The sequence below is a fragment of the Ambystoma mexicanum genome, chromosome 9 (genome assembly GCF_040938575.1).
Source record: "Ambystoma mexicanum isolate Mex_15411 chromosome 9, UKY_AmexF1_1, whole genome shotgun sequence".
Lineage (NCBI taxonomy): Eukaryota > Metazoa > Chordata > Amphibia > Caudata > Ambystomatidae > Ambystoma > Ambystoma mexicanum.
This window is the reverse complement of record NC_090931.1, coordinates 186,277,119-186,296,074: the sequence shown is the minus strand read 5'-3', so window position 1 is coordinate 186,296,074 and position 18,956 is coordinate 186,277,119. Positions and strand designations below refer to the sequence as shown.

At 43.2% G+C, this 18,956-nt stretch overlaps 1 protein-coding gene across 4 annotated transcripts in view; it reads left to right on the top strand.

The window, feature by feature from the left end:
- The window catches only part of UBE4A (ubiquitination factor E4A), a 915,337-nt gene that overhangs the window by 61,739 nt on the left and 834,642 nt on the right, over positions 1 to 18,956 (top strand). For 2 of the 4 annotated variants that reach the window (XM_069614440.1, XM_069614442.1), the window contains 3 exons: positions 13,258 to 13,403; positions 14,457 to 14,492; positions 17,021 to 17,194. In XM_069614440.1, coding sequence (XP_069470541.1) covers positions 13,292 to 13,403; positions 14,457 to 14,492; positions 17,021 to 17,194 — 322 coding nt within the window. In that variant the 5' untranslated portion in view covers positions 13,258 to 13,291. The remainder of the gene's footprint in view (positions 1 to 13,257; positions 13,404 to 14,456; positions 14,493 to 17,020; positions 17,195 to 18,956) is intronic. The other 2 variants (XM_069614441.1, XM_069614443.1) reach the window with 2 other exon arrangements.

Here is an 18,956-nt window from a genome sequence, read left to right as displayed (position 1 = left end):
TCATGGACCGAGAACCAACATTTTCACCAATGTGCACATGGACCTTTATCAGATGAACAGGAACGCAAGAAGTGGTTGGTTCCATCTTCACCTACACACAAAGCTCTTGAGAAGATCATGTTTGATAAAACGCAAGAGACCTGAAGGGACAGAGTTCTCTCACACCGGAGATTTGGAGGTGTTCCACAATATGTGCCTAAAGTACTGGCCCAAGAGGTTGCATTTTGGCATAGACTGGATGATCACTTGAACATTACTAACGATATTGGTGCATAACGAGAAATGAGGGAGCACAATCAAGAACTGCAGGGAAGGATTTGATACACCATGGCCTTTTCAAAACGAAGCAAAAAGTGGGTGGCCAAGCCAATATACCAGGAAATGGAATTCGATTTTGTAAAAGATCTCATGGAATTGATCCTGATTTTGTTCCTGGGACACATACATTGCCACAAAACAATGCAAGCGAGCCCTGTCCAACAAAAGCAGAACTTGTTGGACAGTTGATTTCCCGGTATAAATGATTAGCAGCGGTGTGTACGTTCCACAATGTTTGTACATGACCAGTGGACCTCTATTTAACTTTCATTTCAAAGCTATTAAAAGTATCAAGAAGTTTAAAGCGTGCAATTTTTCTTTTCAAATGTATCCTCTTTGTCAATTTTTTGCAAGAAGAGCCTGTTGGAGGATGCCATACAGTGTAACTCTGTTTCCCCCCTCCCCCCCCGACCCCCCTTTACCACTTTCGACCAGCTCTTGTGGGTCTTTCACTGATCAGGGCTCGGGAGGGTCCGATGGATATCACCCTGAAAGCAACTCCAGGTCTGTAGTTGGCTTTGCATGCACGTGTCCAAATAGACAGAATAAATACACGTCCCACTAGGGAATGAGACCTAAGCTCAATAACACACTAGGCATTGTAAGGGAGGAAGAGTCCTTTTGACCCAACTCCCCTACATTCCGTATGAAGTGAATGCTATTCAATTGCTGGAGATGTCCTTATGTCCGGGCTAGTTGCAACAGAGCTTGGAAGCCATTGCATGACACATAGTGACTACATTTTTGTGTTGTTCACAACTCCATTTTTTTACTAGCCCGCACAAAGTTTGTTAATAAGCTTTTTCTCCCCTCTCACAGTAACAGACGGCATAACCGGTTCCCTGTCATTTCATCACGGGATGTTTTTTTCGCAGGGTTTTTTTTCAACCGCAGATTTGTTTCCAAAAAAACTCATCACATTTTTTTTATTTTTGGGAGGGTTACCCTCCAAACCCTTTCATTTTTTTTATATCCTCGTACGCCCACACCCAATTTATATAATTTTTTTTTTTAACCCCCCCCCCCCAAAAAAAAAAATCTGCGGTAAAAAACACAGCGAAAAAACATCCAGCGATGAAATTACGTTGTACCAGCATAACCACCCCCTCCCCTCCTCCTGTCGGTGCTGCAGCAATCCTGTTCTCATGGAAGCCTGGACACAAATTCTTACAAACACTGTATTCGTCTTCCTCTGAGATCACTGCCGTGTGTGTGACCGGGCTGGGGCCTGGCTCGCAAAACTCCTGTCTCCACAAAACACGTCCCTGCTCTTTCGACTCCACCCCCCCCAACCTTTAGGAATTATTGCCTGTATAACCTTTGCTCCATTGCGTCCCTTTCATGTAGCAATTGGTGGGACCCTTCCCCACGGGCCACCCTAGATTGCCCCCATATAACTAATCTGGTGTGATCATATATTCTCCATGGGCCAACACTTATCAATCTATTTGTTTGAACCTTGAGGCAGTAGGCAAATGAATCTTAGAACAACACTTTCAGATAAGGAACCTGGACCTCCGTATCCCTGTCCCCAATGAGGCGTAGGTCAGGAATGTCCACGTCTACCCACAATTTATAGTTGATTCTGGTATACGGTATGTTTTACACCAATCTTTGCATGTCAGTCATCATTGTGTAGTTTAGATTAGCTAGAATAATCGACTGTGTGGACTCAACCGACCTTCACCCCTCCCAGATGAGCCCAGCTAACCTGCATGCCACAAGAAGCAACCAGTTCAGCACCAGCCAATCAAGCAGCATCATATTTTTTGGGGGGGATTACCACTTTCAGCATGCAATAACTAATGACTGTAAGCAAAACTCTGCATGAAAGGGGGCTGTTGGTGTGAAATAGTTGCCTTCTGACCAATATTTTATGGGGGCATGTGTTAGTGGTCATTCCTTTCGGATGCCTCATAAGGGGAGATCTTTGATGTGTGGCCTTTTGAGTCTTACAATTTCAAACACAGTGGGGATAGGTGTTAGTGTTACCAAAATATGACCACTCTATATTGGGTATATGGTAGGTGAATTGGAGGTGGGGGGGGGGGGTGGTAGGGGGTGGTAGGGGGTCTGGTGACCAGGTGCGTTCAAAGGGAATGGGGGGGGGGGCATGTTTTTAGGGGACCGTGACCTGGCAGGGAGGGGGTGGAGAGGGCATGAGTAGGCCAACAGAGATGGATGGGGCACGCCTTGGTGTCACATTCTTGGATACACACATTTTGTAAGTGCTCGATACTTGCTAAAATGAATAGCTGCATTTACGTGAGAACAGGAGATGCGCTGAGCTGACAGAGGTGGTGGTGGGGTGGGGGAGACGGTTATGGGGGGGACTGGTTGTGCGCGGCACTGGAAGAGGGAGAGCGAACATTTTGCGAAAATGGTTCAGGGGGCGGGATATGCCGCCTCTCCTTCAACATTTGTTAGTGCACGGGAAGTTCAGTGGAGATGTAAGGGCACTTGAATTTGTGACTTGAGTGCCACATTGGACGGCTGGGCTAATCGCTACCGTGGAGTGAAGGTCACTCACTGCGTTTGATGTTGCTTGTGGGCTGCTCACACCAAGGCATCCTGTACAATATGTTTTGATTTGTGGCTTTCCTTCACCAAAGGGAAACTTGGCATACGCTCTCCGAAGAAGGAACAATTGTTGTTTGTCCTTGGAACAAAGGAAGGATTGAAGGACGGGAGATGTGTAATGCCCGCAAAAATGATAAGGTTCACCATTTTAAAACTGGACAAAGGAACATGTAATTTCATTTCACGAAAACCGTTGATCTGAGCGGGCACTCTGTGTTACGCCAAGAGAATGGAAATCCCAAATATTATGTACGTTTTACTGAAGTTGCGGCACATTGGTTGGGGAATATAGTGACGACATGCAAACGCAACCTGTATTTATTTGTCTTTGTACCGGGCACATGGGCAGTCCAGCACCGAAATGCATGGAGTCCACGTATGGGTTCCCCCAGGTTCCACCAACGCAAAGTTTGTTGCTAATATTCCGTTTTAATGCCGGCTATGTGTTGTTCGACATCTTCCGTCCCTTTCCGCATCCCATTGTGATCTAAACATACTCCACAGCACTAACCTCTCAAGCACATTGTAGACTCCAACTTTCCATGATGTTTTCTGTGTTTCCATTGTATCTGGTTTGTGTTAATTATCAGGTTTCACCCGGTGCAGAGTTAAAGAGTAAATGGATACATTTGAAACGGCTACTGAAATATATTTTTTTTTTTCTACACAGATGCATCCTGCCTTTCTGCAAATGTCATCGTTTCCAGATACCAAGTGATGGCTTCTTCAACAGACACTGGCAAATAAACCTAAATGGCTGGATCACAATTACTCTTTTTCTTGGGACGATCGCCCGAGACCGGTATGCCCTTTAGCAGTACCAGCTATAAGGCGCAACCTGACATCATTTACGGTGATCTAGCAAGAAGTTGATGCCGAAGCCTTGCAATTCAAGCGGAGTCCAATATGCTTCGTCTAACGAAAGGAGCACAGTGTGCCTCAAGATAAAGATTTGATTTAAAAAAAAAAAAGAAATAAAACATTTGGTTGAAAATGGAAATTGGCGGATGCTCTCTGAGCATTTATTGTGAAATAAAAGCATATTATAAATTGCAAAGTATTGGTGTTTCGTTTAACAATAGTGTTTTCTATTCCAATTTGGGATGTGCTGTGAGAGGAGTTGTGTGTTGATATTCCGGGTTGTGCGTCAACTAACGTCAAGACGTAGGTGATGACTGGGCACGTTTGGCTACGCTACACACTAACGTCATGAAAATAGGCAGAGAATATCACTAGGAATAGTGATTTCAGGGGCGGGGGATATGATTTAATGCCACGAGGGCAGTTCTCCGTCGTGCAATGCGGCAACGGATAAGATTAGCACAAGATGGTCACGCCCTGCTGCCTGATTTCGCATGTGTAAAAGTGAGGAAAACTAAGGAAGTGCATAGGAAATGTTTTTACAATCTATCAGTTTGCTTAAAACCACATGCCTGAAAGCTCGGGACAATATTTTTGAGCGCACTATTCCTTTAAGAAATAATACAAAGAAATGTTTATGTAATTTACATATTTCAGATGAAGTAAAACTGATCGTGGAAATAATATGAATCCAAGCAAAACTGTTATTAGTATTCCAAACCACAGCTTGCCCACAGGTTCTGGTGAGCTGCCTTGAAAATATTCAAAACCTTAATATTGAATTAACAAATACAGATGTGCGTATACAGTCATCACCCCTAATAAATGCGACTGACAACGTTTCGAAGGATACAGCTGTATTAGCCAGGGCTGTATAAGTCGATTACCAGCCTCCGATGTCCACTGAAGTAAAGACGAGGGTATGCCACCAGTGCAGGAGGAATAGGTAGGGTTCATACTTTCACCACTATTGCTACAGGCCTGGAGGAATTGGTGACCGAGGCAAAAATGTGCGAGGCTCCATGCACACAAGCAGCTGATGACCAGTTGATTAAGGATCTAGCATGAATAGAGGTGTAGTCCCAGTGGCAGTACTCCAACTTAAAAGTACAAAAAAATCCCCACTGACATAGGCAAACGAAGGCTGGTCCTCTATTTTTTAGTACCCAAAATCGAATACAGCAGAAATTGACTCCTCTGAATGGTCAATTCCAAATGGCACATAAGGTAAATCAATGGCTTTCCCCCAGCTGGGTCAGGACCCCCAACTCATCCACTTGAACAATCAAATCCTAATGTAAGGCATTCACAATGCCAAGTCTTGGAGCAGGATTTGGAGGGGGGAGGTCGGGATAGACTTATCAAGTTGTTAGGCTGCTACCTCCTTGCAAACCAAAGTGTGTCGGGGGAGGTGAGGGGGAATCGGATCAGCAATTATTCAAGTGGCAAAAAGTCTAGCTCTAAACAAATGGGGAGCAGGAACTCCAAATTGAGTGACATAGAGTAGGTTGTGATCTTCTATTTTGAAATTTTCCTTGATATAAAATAGGATGTTATGCTAAATTGTGCAGATATCTTGAAACTACTTGGGAAAATCCCAGCTCTGGAGAAAATCTCTACTCCTGATATTGAGTGTGTGAGCTTTCCATTTTGTAGCATGTACTGATTTGGTTGAAGTCCACTGGAGTTTCTCCTTTGTTGCAAGAACAATATTTGAAGAGAAATGAGACTGATATTTGGATGTTTGGTGTACTTTGAGAGGAAGGAAATGAAATACATACTTCAAATGGGTAATAATGGTTAAATTGCTGGAGTAGGTAATCGAAGGGGATTGAATGATGGCACTGCTCTAGATTGGCAAATGGTGGGGCCACAACTAGAGCAAGCCGGGCCTTCAAGCAGGTTGGATGACCAGGGAATTTGGAGTGAGTTGTTGAAATTCCTGAAAAAAGAGATGGTGGGAAAACGGGTCTGATATGGGGCTCTTAAGTCTGTGAAATCAAATTACTGGATTGGAATACAAGAGGGTTCCATAGCTTTATGAAACATAAAGCAGAGAATACATTTTTTGATGTGTATGATATAATGCTGTTCCAGGAAACCTGGCTTACGTTTGAAATATGCTCGAATGGTTTTTTTTACTGTTCAACAACTTGCAAGTAAATCTGATGGTGGTAGGCCATCCGGAGGTTTGCTGATTGCCACAAGAAACTCAAAAATAAAGGCAGTTGAGGTTCGATCAAATATATAATTACGGGCATCATAGCCGTAACCTTAGATATCTGCAATAAAAATAAAACCTGGTGTGTTCTGGTAATCTGTACTGGAATCAAATGATGACTGCTGGTAAAATGTTTGCATCTGGAATCTTGGGCTCTGGATAGAGGAATCTTGTCAAAACTACAAACTGGCTTTAGGAAAGGAACGGTGACCATGTTAAATGGCCTAGGAATTGCTCCCTTAAAAGGATAGGTGTCCAAATGCCAAAACATATCACATTCCTTATTATATGCTGCTATGATTGACTTTTCAAAAGCATATTATATGGTCATTCATTCCCTACTTTGGTGAAAATTGGGTGATTTTTTTTTTTAAATTTTTTTTTTTAGTTTTTTTTTTTTTTTTTGTCTTCACTCGGGTCAATATTGGAATCTATCCAAACTGATATCTCAAAGATAAGGCTGGATTCATGTTAATCTATCGGAAAAGATAAAAATATCAAGAGGTTTGATGCCGGGCTGCATCCTTACACCCTGCCTCTTTAATCTATATTTGGCAGACCTGAAGGAAACCATAAAAGGTGTGGCATTGCTCAGTCTGAAAATTGGAGGGTTATGTGGTAATTTGCTGGTATATGCAGATGACGTTATCCTTCTCGATGCAACTCCAATTGGGCTCTGACGACTACTCTGTATGCCCTGAGTGATTATGCAAGACTGAATGATTTACCAATAAATCATAAGAAATGTTATATAATCCAGTTCGGAGGGAATCAAATGAAAAAAGGTAATTTCAAATAGACTATCGTTGGCTTTGAAATTGAAGTGGTACAGGAGACCATATATTTGAGCTTTCATCTCTCCATGCATACAAATCAGATGTATCAAATGAAGTATTGTAAGTTCTCTATCAAATCATTACTGCAATACTATACTTGAAAAGTTATACCTAAGATTATGTATGGTTTGGAAATGGTTATCTCCTCATTGGAATTGCTATGGGAAAGGGTTGAAGGTCGCATCTGGAACAAGGTTCTCCATTTTCCCTCTTCAGTACCCAAATTGTTATTTGGCATTTATATAGCGCTCCATACATCATTGGTATGACCTCAAGGGCGTTCAACCCACAAGTGCTTTGGAGGACCACAGTCCAGGTCAGTCGAGAGTAGGTTAGTATAGAATGCTTGGATGCACTTTGTATGTGTGCAGCTAGCGTGAGATGCCAGATGGAAGCTGCAGCCTAACATTAGGTGTGGTGGTAGTGAGAGATCAGTTGAATGTGTGCAGTTAGGAGATTGGTTTTCGAGACTGCATTCTCACGGCATTAAGCCTGTGTCGGACGGATATGTGTGCAGCTAGGCTGATTTTTCATGGGGTATAGCTGCTTTCTAGCAGGATGTTGAGGTGTTCATAGAGTAATGTTCGTATCTGAGCAACTAGGCCAATCGAGGGTATAGTTGCGTTCTATTGTGTGTTGGTGAAAAGTAGAGAGCGAGCATAGTGGTAGGAGAGATGAGTGTCTGGAGTGGGTGTTCTACTCTCGACGCATGCTAATATTCAGTTTTATCTAAATGTGGCACTGGGAATATTTGTAATTCGTCTAGATGTGATGCAAGCTAATATTCGCACTTGTATCTAAATGTGGGGCTGGCTAACATTTACAATCCTGTCTTGATGTGATGTAAGCAAGTATGCACAGTTCTGTCTAGATGTGGCATGAGCTAATATTCATAGTTCTGTCTAAATGTGTTGTAAGCTAATATTCACACTTGCTTCTAAATGTGGCTCTGGCTAACATTCACAATCCTGTCTAGGTGTGACGCAAGCAAGTATTCACAGTTCTGTCTAGATGGGATTGTATTGATCAAAACACAACATAAAAAACAATTACCTGGTATTCTCCTGCCAGGGGTCTTTACCTAACTTCAACTGCCTCGTCTACTCGCTTGCCAGGACTTCTCTTAATTGATTCACAGTTCCTTGGTTATACCAAAATGGCCTATACTGTGAGGAATTTGGTATATTGGCCAATGGTAACACTTGTTCAAACTTCTCCCGCACCGTTGCATCTTATGCACCTGTATTGATTTGGGGTTGTTCTTTTTACTGTCTTATCTACATACAAACATTGTTCTTATTGGGTGTTGCAGTAGTACTGTCTTGACTCCATTCAAACATTCTCATTGTTAGCAATCTCATATTTATCAAATATGGGATGGCACACTTGTGAGAATGCTCCAGGATTCCCAGATGCTTTGGGTAGACTTTCTTCCTGCATTTCCAACTCTGCCCGCGCCTTTGTGAAACAGCTGCTTTGTCCGCTTTCCACCCTGGAGTCAGCAGAGATCTCCCCAGCGTTCGGGGCGGCTCTACAGTCACATGCTGGCTTCCTCTCTTGCTCTGGACGGATGAACGCTGCTTCCGCAAGTAGCATGACACCCAGGACCTTCTGCGCAGCTCCTCGTGTCTCCACAGCTTTCCCTGCTAGTCTGCGGCATCCCTCCTTTTGTCACGGTAACCTTCTCTGTGTCTTGCGCTCGCAAGCCTCTGCCTGCAGTTCAGCTGTTTCTCCTGCACTGCTCGACTTCTGTGTGCGGTCACTATCTTCAAATGTCCCGTGCAATGTAGGCGCGTTGTACTTTAGGCACTTGTTACTTTGCACACACACTCTCATCCTCCACCTTGTCGCAGTACCCGAGTGATTATGGGAGTTGTAGTCCATGAATGTCATTGGGTTTCTACTTCTCAAATGTTTTTTCTCAAGATGTTTACAATAAGGCATATTATGTTATATATTTCATTTATTAATCTACAGGAGGAACAATGTTCTTTTGATCACAAAAGATTGTACAATAGATTAGAAATCAGATTTGACGGGAAGCATTGAGCTTCTTACAGTGGGGTGAGTTTGAGGAACCTTAGGTTGTAAATGGAAAAATCATTGGGTACAACACATAGGTGGATAATTAACATTAAACATTTTTAGTGCAGGTAGGCGGTGCGGCTAGCTCTGCTCTTGACATGACAATGATGGGTGGAGTGCTAGAATGGAGGCAGAGGAAATGAGAGGCAGGTTAGAGGCAAGGTCAAAACGTTAGCTAGCAGGCAGAACAGAGGTAGGTTAAGAGGGTAACTCTGAGGTGAGGAGGTAGGCTTTTAGTTTGGTTTTGAACCAATCCTTGTGGACTGTTGCAGATGTCCGGTGGAAGAGAATTCATGCAAGTTGAGCAAGAATAGAGAAGGAGCAGAAGCGAGAGTAAGCACAGGGGGGGCGATGAGTCATAAGGGTAGTCTAGGAAGAACGGAGATTACGAGAAAGGTTGGAGAGTTGGATAGGTAAGTGGTGCTTTATTGTGGATAGAACCAGAAGAATTTTTAATTTCACCCTGTTTTGCATCAGCCATCCAGCCTGGTGACGATTTGCAGAAGTATGTGTGAAGTGAGGGGGTTCAGAGTCCTGCTAGCAAAGTTAATGATCTTGCTGAGGACAGAAAGCTTAGTTCGGGAGACCAAAGAAGATGCTGGCACAGTAGTTCAGTTTAGAGATGCTTGTTGGTTTTGAAAGGAAGGAAGTGCCTGATTTTCATAATATTTAGGAGTTTGAGGCGAGTGCTCTCGCAGTTTTGGAGATGAAAGTAGAGACTGTGATAGGAAGGGTCATAGATGATGCAGAGGTTTCTAGCTGAGGAAGCGTGGTGGAGAGTGTCTGGTAGGAACTGGATCAGCAGTGGAAGTGATGAGGGAATGCTTTTGGCAGGGAAGAAGAGCACCTCTGTTTTGGTAGAGTTTAACATCAAAGTGCAAAGCCATCCAATATTTAATAGCAGAGAGACAGTTTGAAATGTTGATAGAGATCAGAGGAGAGTTCAGCAAAAGAGAAGAATTTGGGTGCCGTCCGCAAAGATTTGAGAACCCAAAGGAGGAAATTAGTACCCCAAGAGCAGAAGTGTAGTGTAAAAAGGAGTGGACCATATACAGAGCCTTTGCGGAACACCAACAGTTAGAGTAGTGAGATGAGGGGTGGTGTTGCTCCAAGAAACAGAGAATTGGCGAGGTGAAAGGTAGGATTCAAACCAGGCAAGGCTTGATTGCTAATCCCAAGAAGAGAGTATTAAGGAGATCCGAGTGATCAACAGTGTCAAAGGCAGCAGACAGGTGAAGGATAATTAGGATGGAGGACAGGTTTGAGTGCTTAGCAGAGGTGATGCTTGAACACATTCATGAGAGCAGTTTCTGTGGAGTGACTGGAGTGGAATCCTGCTTGTAGGTGGGTCTCGAAGGTTGTGGACATCTAAGAAATTGGTAAGATGGTTGGACACAACCCGTTCAAGCACTTTAGTAGTGCGGAAGGAGAGACAAATGGCTAAAGCTAGCCGGTAGGTTCAGGACAGCCCTTGCTTTTTTATGAGAGGAATGCCCGTGTCTGTTTTGATAACGGGAAAGGAAGCCGAGTCGAAGGACAGGTTGAAGAGTTCAGCGAGTTGAGTGGCCACTATCTGGGTACTAGGCTTCACTAGCTGAGGAGGAAGGGGGCTTGATGAGGCACGAGGGGTTAGACTTCATCAATAGAGATAGTATTTTGTCAGTATTTGTTTGACTAAAGTGGGAGATGGAGGATGATGGTAGAGTAGGGGGAAGTGTAAAATGTAGGAGGAGGGAGTATGTGGAAGGTCACGAGCATATAATTTTTGAAATGTTTGCAGGGAAGTATTTAGCTAGGTCATTAGCTGTTAGAGTGGTGTTGATAGTGACTTGGGTGGAGTGAGTTTAGGGTGCCCTGTAGCCGGCGAGGATGGTTGGAGTGAGAGTCAATGAGAGTTAGGTAGAATTCCCATTTAGCTCTACCAAAAGTGGACTTCATAGAGTTCAGGGCAGAGAAGATTGTTGCAGGTCCTCATGCGAGTGGGTATGCCTCCATTTGTACAGCAGCCAACTCATGTCTGTGTAGAGTGCATGAATGGGGTGGCACATGGTTGAGGATGCTGAGACTTGGGGGTGAAAGTAAGCAGTGGGAAGTCAGAGGAAAATTAGTTTTATGGTAGGGATTGGAAGCTGGAGCAGGCAGTGTTGGTGGAAGAGGTATCAGTGAGAACGACAGTAAGAACTGTAGGTCTGAGAGAAAGGGGGCATAGCAGAAGGTTTAACCTTTCCTCACCACTTGCTTCACCTATTACTAAAATGGAATAGAGGGTGGAAAGGAGATGGTGGTGGAAACAATTGAGTGATCAGATATGGATGGTGTGACAGTAGTATTAGTGGCTGAGAGGTGGAGATGAGTAAGAGATCCAAAGAGTTACCCCCGTGTCGGTGGGTAGGTAGGTTATGGATAGAGTGTAGAGCGTGGTCACTAAGGAAAGACTGAAGTTGATATTTCCGTGAAGTGGTTGGAGAGGGAAGGTTAAAGTCACCTAAGAGAATGAGGTGACGTCTAATGGACTAATGGCCTGTGAAACCTCTGCAGAAAGGATAAGACTGCTAACAGTCAGCGTGTGTTTGCGGCAGATGTCTACGGTATGCAAGATGATCCTCCTCTGATAACCAAGCCGGGAAGGACGCTGGTCTCGGTGGCACCAACCTTGACTCCAGGGATAAAGAAAGTCACAGGGTTCATAACAGCTGGTGAGTTGAGGGGAGAATCGATAAGAAACCGAACTGTGTTCAACGAAAAGTAGCCAATGGCTAATTTGTACTTTGAAAGGCTTAATGATACATTGATAAAAGAAGGGGAAAACCAGCAACAGAGGAGTATGGCACTACGTGGGTGCTCAAGCAGGAAACTCTTGGTGATTACCCGTAGGTAGAAACTACTTTAATCAGAAGCCCTTGGGAAGAGGCGAAGAAAGGTCAAAGTGGTCATACAGGGGTCTTGTAAAATCCTCTGTACCATCGAAAGTCTTTCACCGGCAGATGAATGTGAAAGCTCAGGGAAGTGAATCCTGCATAGTGCAAATTAGTACATGAACTGTATATCGCAAATGTCAGCGAGAGTGAACAGGCGAGGGGCAAAGCCTGAAAAATCTGTTTTAAAAGACATTTAAGATTTGTGAAAGCAGTAAGTATTGCAAGACAAGGGGAAGGTAAGTGTCCCCCATTTGGGATCCGAGGCTGGCCAAAGGGAGATCCAGGGGTAGAAGGATATCACCCAAAGTTAATGGAGAAGGGAACTGTCTTGTGAATTTGAATACATTTTCTGAGGGGTCTACACCCAGAAGAGGGGGACCCAGAGTTGAAGCCATCGCCTTAAGTGTTCGCAGAACAGAACTTGTGTTTGTATTTTGAGAGCATCAGGCCTCAAAGGCGAGAGACTTTTATTGAAAAGAGATTTAACCATCGAAGAACCTGATAGCTGATCAGGAACTGTTGGCTTGTGCTGGGAAGGCTTGAGTGTGTGTTCTGTGCTCCAAGTCCCACCTTGTCCCATGCTAAAAACGTGGGGAAGGGAGACCTCCAGCCAATCACATCCTGACTTATTATTTAAACACGGTTTCCTTTGTTTTGATAACCTATCCAACGCACTTTCTGTGATAAGTTGTAAGGATTTGGCAATCGTTTTTTGTTAGTATTTGCCCACTTATTTTGACACGACTCCACTAGAACTGCCTTATTTTTCATTTGATGATCAACTTTTGCTCCCATCTTAGATTTAGGTTTAGTTTAGGCATTTTCCCACCCTGCATTTATAGTTCAATAAACACCCTTGAACTGTGATCACTTGTGTCTGTCTTTACTGTTGCCACCATGAGTTCCTTACAGCTGGTATGGTTTTTGGAAACTAAGTTTGATCTTTGTTGGCTCCCATACTTTTTAGCTCAAGAGCCCATTGTCCCCCTGTGGTTTAAATTATTTTGGAGCCCTGAGTTACTCATGCACAATAGGAGTTCTGTACATTGTAAACCCCAAAGTTACACTTGTGCACATGGTATGAACACCTTTAAATCTTGGATAATTTCTGAATGCAAAAATGGCAATTTTTACCACTTAAAAACCCTGCGAGTTTTGGGATTTTTAATGCTATTGGATAATATTGGTCTGTACCATCTTCCCTGGCTCCCAGCATCATGGCAGCTATACAGGGATGTATTGTTATGTGTCAATGCTTGGGTGTATAGCCATCCTAGGTTACCATCACACTTGTGTTCTGATGGTAGGTGCCTTCCAGGGTATAGTGCACATGCTGTGGACTCTGGTAATCCATCTGTTCTGAGTGCTGACACTCCCTACCATGCTTCATAATCTTTCTATGTTTTTTCTCCCCCCTCCTCCCCACACCCACCTTCAGCAGCCCAGCTGGATGGAGCAGCACTGGCCAAGATATGACTGACCAGGAGAACAACAATAGCATCTCCCAGAATCCCTTTGCAGCTCTCTTTGGCTCTGTTGCAGATGCCAAACAGTTTGCCTTGGTGCAAAAGCAGCAACTCTCTGGTGAGTATTAGTTCCTAGGAGAGGAGGGCGACGGGTCTGTGGGATACTGAGAAATGGTCAGCTAGACAGAAGAGGATTGTAATCGATGTTGGTGTATGTCTTTTTCTTGTCATGGAGTTCCACTTTCAAGGTCCTCTATCAGTTGGCATGTTTTGATTACTGTCTGAAGTAGTTTATGGCAGAATAATTTATATGCACTTCCTAAGGCCTTGATGCTAGTTTAGTCCTTTTTATTAACCACTCATTATTTAAGATGATATATTTAGTTTATTTCTTAGCAAATGATTCTCCTAAGTCTGTATCCAATGCCGTCCCTACCATGTGCTGTCAGTTTCATTTGTATAATACTCATTGCACACACAATGGAGTATGTATGCTCCTGGGTGCTCAGGGACATGGTAACCATTATCCTTGATAACACAATTTGGTTAAGTGGGACATCGAGGCCACAACATAGGTCTTGATATTCCAGTCTCTTGGTCCTCTTAGTCACTAAGAGCCATTTCTATCTTGTTGAAGATCTGGTGCAATCTCGATCCAGCAACTATTGCGTTGCACTGGAATATGACACTGGGCACCCCGCTCTCCTCTTTTTACATGGAGTTGTAGGAATTTTGTTCATGACTTGAAAAATAATTTAACTTTGGATGTATTGTTAGTCTTGTACATCTGAAAACTGAAAGTGTCATTCTCTGAGCTCCAATATCTGCTGCGCAGTTGTGTCCTAGTGCTTATGCTGTTGACTCACTAATCCGTTTTCTTCCCCAACATTGCAACTGACCACATTCTGTGTTCATGGGTGAAGCACCTACTCACTCCAGGCTTTTGTCCTCGATATTCTAATGAGAGACAATATTAGGAACAAGCCTAACCCATACCCCAGTACTGAAGGGGAGGAGGGGTGTTTATACATAGAAAGTGGGCATGTACTTTTCATTGAAGTTGGCAAGAAATGGTTGCTTTGAAGGACTTCTACCGTAAATACATTAATAGCATACATTTTAATATTTTCAACATTCTAAATTTAATTTTCTTTTGCACAATGTTGTGAAGTGAACCCGAGGAGCTCTGGCGGATTTGAAGAGGAAGGTTAGTAGGGTGAAGTGGAAATGGGGGGGGGGGGGGGGGGGAGTGAGAGTTGTGATGTTGTGTTGGCAGCTTCAGTTCGGTTTGCACCATTCACTGAGCTAAAGTGCGGTTTTCGGCTCTGTGCGAATTCCCATGTGCTGTTGTGACGGGTTATTTGTTATTAGTCTGTTGTTACAATGTGGTGAAGTACGTGTGGAGTGCGGTTCCGAGAGGTGGTTGTCTGACTTTCTGTATGAGGAAAGTTGATGATTGGGTTAGCAGGTTTTTTCTTACCTCTTAGTCTTTGCGTTTCTGTTATCGACATCTATGATTATTCTGTGTTTGGTATTGTAGTTTGTCTGCCTAGTTGACAGGCCTGTTTGGGTGTGGGATTTTTCCTCTGCCTCTGTTACTCTAGTGGTATGGGTACCTGGTTTATGCTGGTGTTTTCCCGCAGCCTGGGATTGTGGATATTTAGGTTGGAGGATTCTTGTCCCTCCCTGCCCATCCCGTGTGTGGGGGAGGGGGGGATCTTACCTACCTAGGTTTCCTCTGTGGATTATCGGTATGTGGACATGGGTGGTTGGGTGCCCCGCCCCCCCCGCCCACTCCTTCTGGTTAGGTGAAGATTAATTTAGGAGTCATTGTTTCTTCCCTGGGATTGTTGTTTCTCATTGGATCTATGCTTCTGAACTGTTTCCTCCTGTTTTCAGAGCAAAGAGCCAAGCGTTTAGTATTTTTCTGAATTACAGATGATCCTATGTTTTTTGGTAGGTGATTCTAGGATATTGCTGCCAGGTGAGAGAAGATGATCCTCCGATTTTTCTTTTATTGTATGGTTTTGGTTCTAAGTGATGTTGCTTGATCGGAGTGGTCTGGTCAGATAGTAGACAGTTATTTTCTCCTTTAGGGTCTCTACTCCTTGGCCGTGGAATGCTCTGTGTGTTATGCACATCATTTTGATCTTTATCCGCTGTTTTATTGGTAGCCAGTGTAGCAGTTTCAGCGCTAGTGAGATGTGTTCTCTTTGCGGTAATTTGAGCACTAGTCTGGCTGCAGCATTTTGGATGTGCTGGAGCTTTTTATTCGTCCACTCTAGACATGAGTGTGATGATGGTGGGTGAAGGAGGAATGGTAGGATCCTTTATAGTGCATGTAGGAGGAAGAAACCCGTTTACTTGTGGCTCCATTGTTAGTTTAGAACCCGGGAGTCTTAATGAACAACTAACTATCGTTGAAGGAGTCGGTGCTGTTCTCAGTTCAGTCGGCCATGGGATGTAGTGATTTTTTTTCCCCGCTTTTGGATATGGTCATTATTTCTGTTTTGTTCGGGTTCAGTTTGAGGCTGTTGGTGTGCATCAGCTGTAGAGTTCTTGTAGGGATTCTTCCAGGGTTGTTTCCTTCCTGTGTATCTTGTAGACGATCTGTGTGTCATCCGCATAGTTGTAGCAAGTGAGGCCGTGTTTTTTAATGAGCTTTATTAGAGGCATCAATTATATGTTGAAAGGCAGTGGGGAGAAGGAGGATCCTTGTGCTACTCCACAGGTGGATTCCCTAGTAGTGGCTATGAAAGGTTTGATCCATATGATTTCTGTTAAGGATTTGATCCATAGTAGGGCTAGGTCGGTGATTCCTATTTTTCCAATCTCCCGATGAGGATTTCTTTAACTGTATTTTTCTTGTGCTGTCCAAGACTACAAGGTAGGATTTAGTTTTCATACGTCGATTTTAGCAATTGGTTAATATGCATTTTTTTAAATTCTCATATTTCAAACTTTCTGGAAAGTGGTGGGTTCAATTTCTCCATACACTTTCATTGGCTTACACCAGTTCCCCATTGATGAATGAGGGCTGTGTACACTGACCCTTTCATCACTGTCTGACTTTGGGAAATACATCTGTGATCGAGGGACAAAACCCTTCACAAATGCTTGTGGTATTTATTTTCCCCAAGTAAAACAAGCTCTAACACATTGTTAACATTCCGAAAAAGCACTTGCCAGATCTAGGTCGTCAGTCAGATTTTTCATTTACCATTTGCTAACTAATGAAATTCCAAAAAGTATCTTCGCCTTCTCGTCCAGGAGTTAAGTGTTGTTGAAGGCTTGTGGTGAATTCTGTTTATTTGTAGAGTGGGGCCCTCTTAAATGGACGTTTTCGTTTTGTCATTTGATTAATGAATGTTCTTGTTTAAAGCGTTTTCACATCCCATGTCTGTTGTTCCCCTTGAACGCATTTGTTAATATTAGCCTGCTTGTTGTTTGTGGTTCTTAATGTTCTGATAATTGGCAATGCAGATACTTTATAAAATGGAATGTTTCTTGTCAAATGGATCACATTAACCAGGTCTGTCTTGGAGCCAATGGCTCTGTTATATCCTTCAATTGTTTTTTGAATGCGTTTATAAATCAGTTCCCTTTTCTCTGATCTAGAAAAGTGACTGGGCCTGCCCTCTCTACATCCACTTCTGGTGTGATGGTGTACAATGTTGCAATTGCATTGATTCTGTTGGCAGATGAGGGCTATTCATTGTCTCTTGTTTCCTACAGAGGAAGGCCAGAGTGATCAAGATGAATCTGATAACAGCGTATCCGAGAGCCTGGATGATTACGACGACTCAGTGGCTGAAATCAGCCGCTCCTTCCGCTCCCAGCAGGAGTTGTGCGAGCAGCTTAACATCAACCACATGCTGCAGCGGATCTTCCTCATCACTCTGGACAATAGTGAGTGCATATTGGTACTGAGATATCAGCAGCCTCCTGCCAAGACAAATTAGTCCTGCCCTAAATTAGAACCATATGTGGGTGTTGTTATTATCATCCCAATGTACAGAAACCAATGTAAATTGCTTCCTGGCCGTTTTATAGTGAAAAGGTCGAATGACAATCTCGAACAAAAAAATCTCGGAAAAAAAGTCAATTTTTTTTTAATACGTTTTTTATAATTTCAAAAAAAGGAATTCGACTTTTTTTCGACCTTATTTTTTCGAGATTTTTGTCTTTCGACCTTTTGTATTCGACATTTTGACTGACCACCTTCCTGGCCCACTTTATAAGGGCCATGCAGTTGTGTGACTCGCACAACACTTAGTGTCAGTAGTACCCATGATATTGGATATCGAACTCCATTTTTGATGTAAAAAAGAAAATACTGCAATCAAAGATGGCCAGTTTGAAAATGTGACAGGAACACCTAGACTCCCTTTCCCATGGCATGGGTGGCTAAGCAGGAGAGCTCTAAGGGAGACTGGTATGGAGTGTGGCAAACTAGCAGGTAAGTGATGATTTTGCAGAGGGTGGAAAGATGCGGTACATGGGGCATTGGGAAAAATCACAGAAGGCGAGGGAGCCGGGGAGTTTGTGGGAGGTGGACTGATCCCAGGGTTTGGAATTCAGCCTGTTATCAGTGTGTAAGACCCACCTTTACGAGCCCTGTGGCTGAAGGGTGCTGCATAGGTGCTAATATGGCATGCTTCATGTTATCAAAGACTCCTGTAATGTTGCTGTTTTCTGTGCCAAGATCGAATACTGCAAGGATCTATCTTCGTTTTGTTTCAGTCTATTCTCTTGAGTGTAGTTGGGTTGTTACCTTCTGATCTTGGTGGCATTGAAGGTGCCAATTTGTGTGTGAGATTTAAGGCATGTACACACATTGCTAGGAAGGATATGGGAAAGAATAGTTGATTGTATGTATTCTCTTGATTACTGGGAGCCAGTTGAGGTTTTTGAGGCCTGGTGAGCTGGTTTCAGGGCTTGAGTCACGAAATAAGATAGCTATTTTATTGTAGGTCATTTTCAGTTTTTTGTTTACCCCTTTATAGATATTACAATAGTGAGAGAGTACAAGAGCTCTGGTTACCTCTGTGTTGTACGTCATTTCCAAGTAGGGTAAAACTTCTGCTGAGGATTGAGTTGCAAAGTCTGTGGTTGTATTGAGACTTTGGTGTTGAGAATTATGTCTATATTCTTTACCTGGTCCAACGGGTTGGGTGCCTTACCCACGAGGGGTAGCCATTTGAACGGCGGTGTTGCCTGGGTTGGGATCCTAAACAAGATAAAATAATCAGTTTTAAATTGGTTAAAATCGAGATATCCTATGTTTTCTCTGGAGGAGTTAATTTATATGCTGATTATCTGGTTCTATAAAGCCTGAGAATTATCTGCATATAATGGGAAAGATTTGGAGAATATTTTTATCATGTCTTCTAGGGATTTAATGTACACATTAAATGGCTAAGATTGGGCACACCGCACTTCAAGGGAAATTGGTTCAGTTGAAGTCTTATATTTTAACCCTTAGTGCTTGATGGTCAAGGAAGTTGGCGATCCACTTCCAGGTAGTACCATCTATTCCCATGTGCGTGTTTAATCTTTCTATCGGATCCATTTTGACTGCATTGTGTGGTAGCCAGTAGAACAAGCATTACCTCTTAGCGCTGGTCTTATTCCTCTCTAACTTGTGCATTTTTTTCAAAATTGTCTTTTT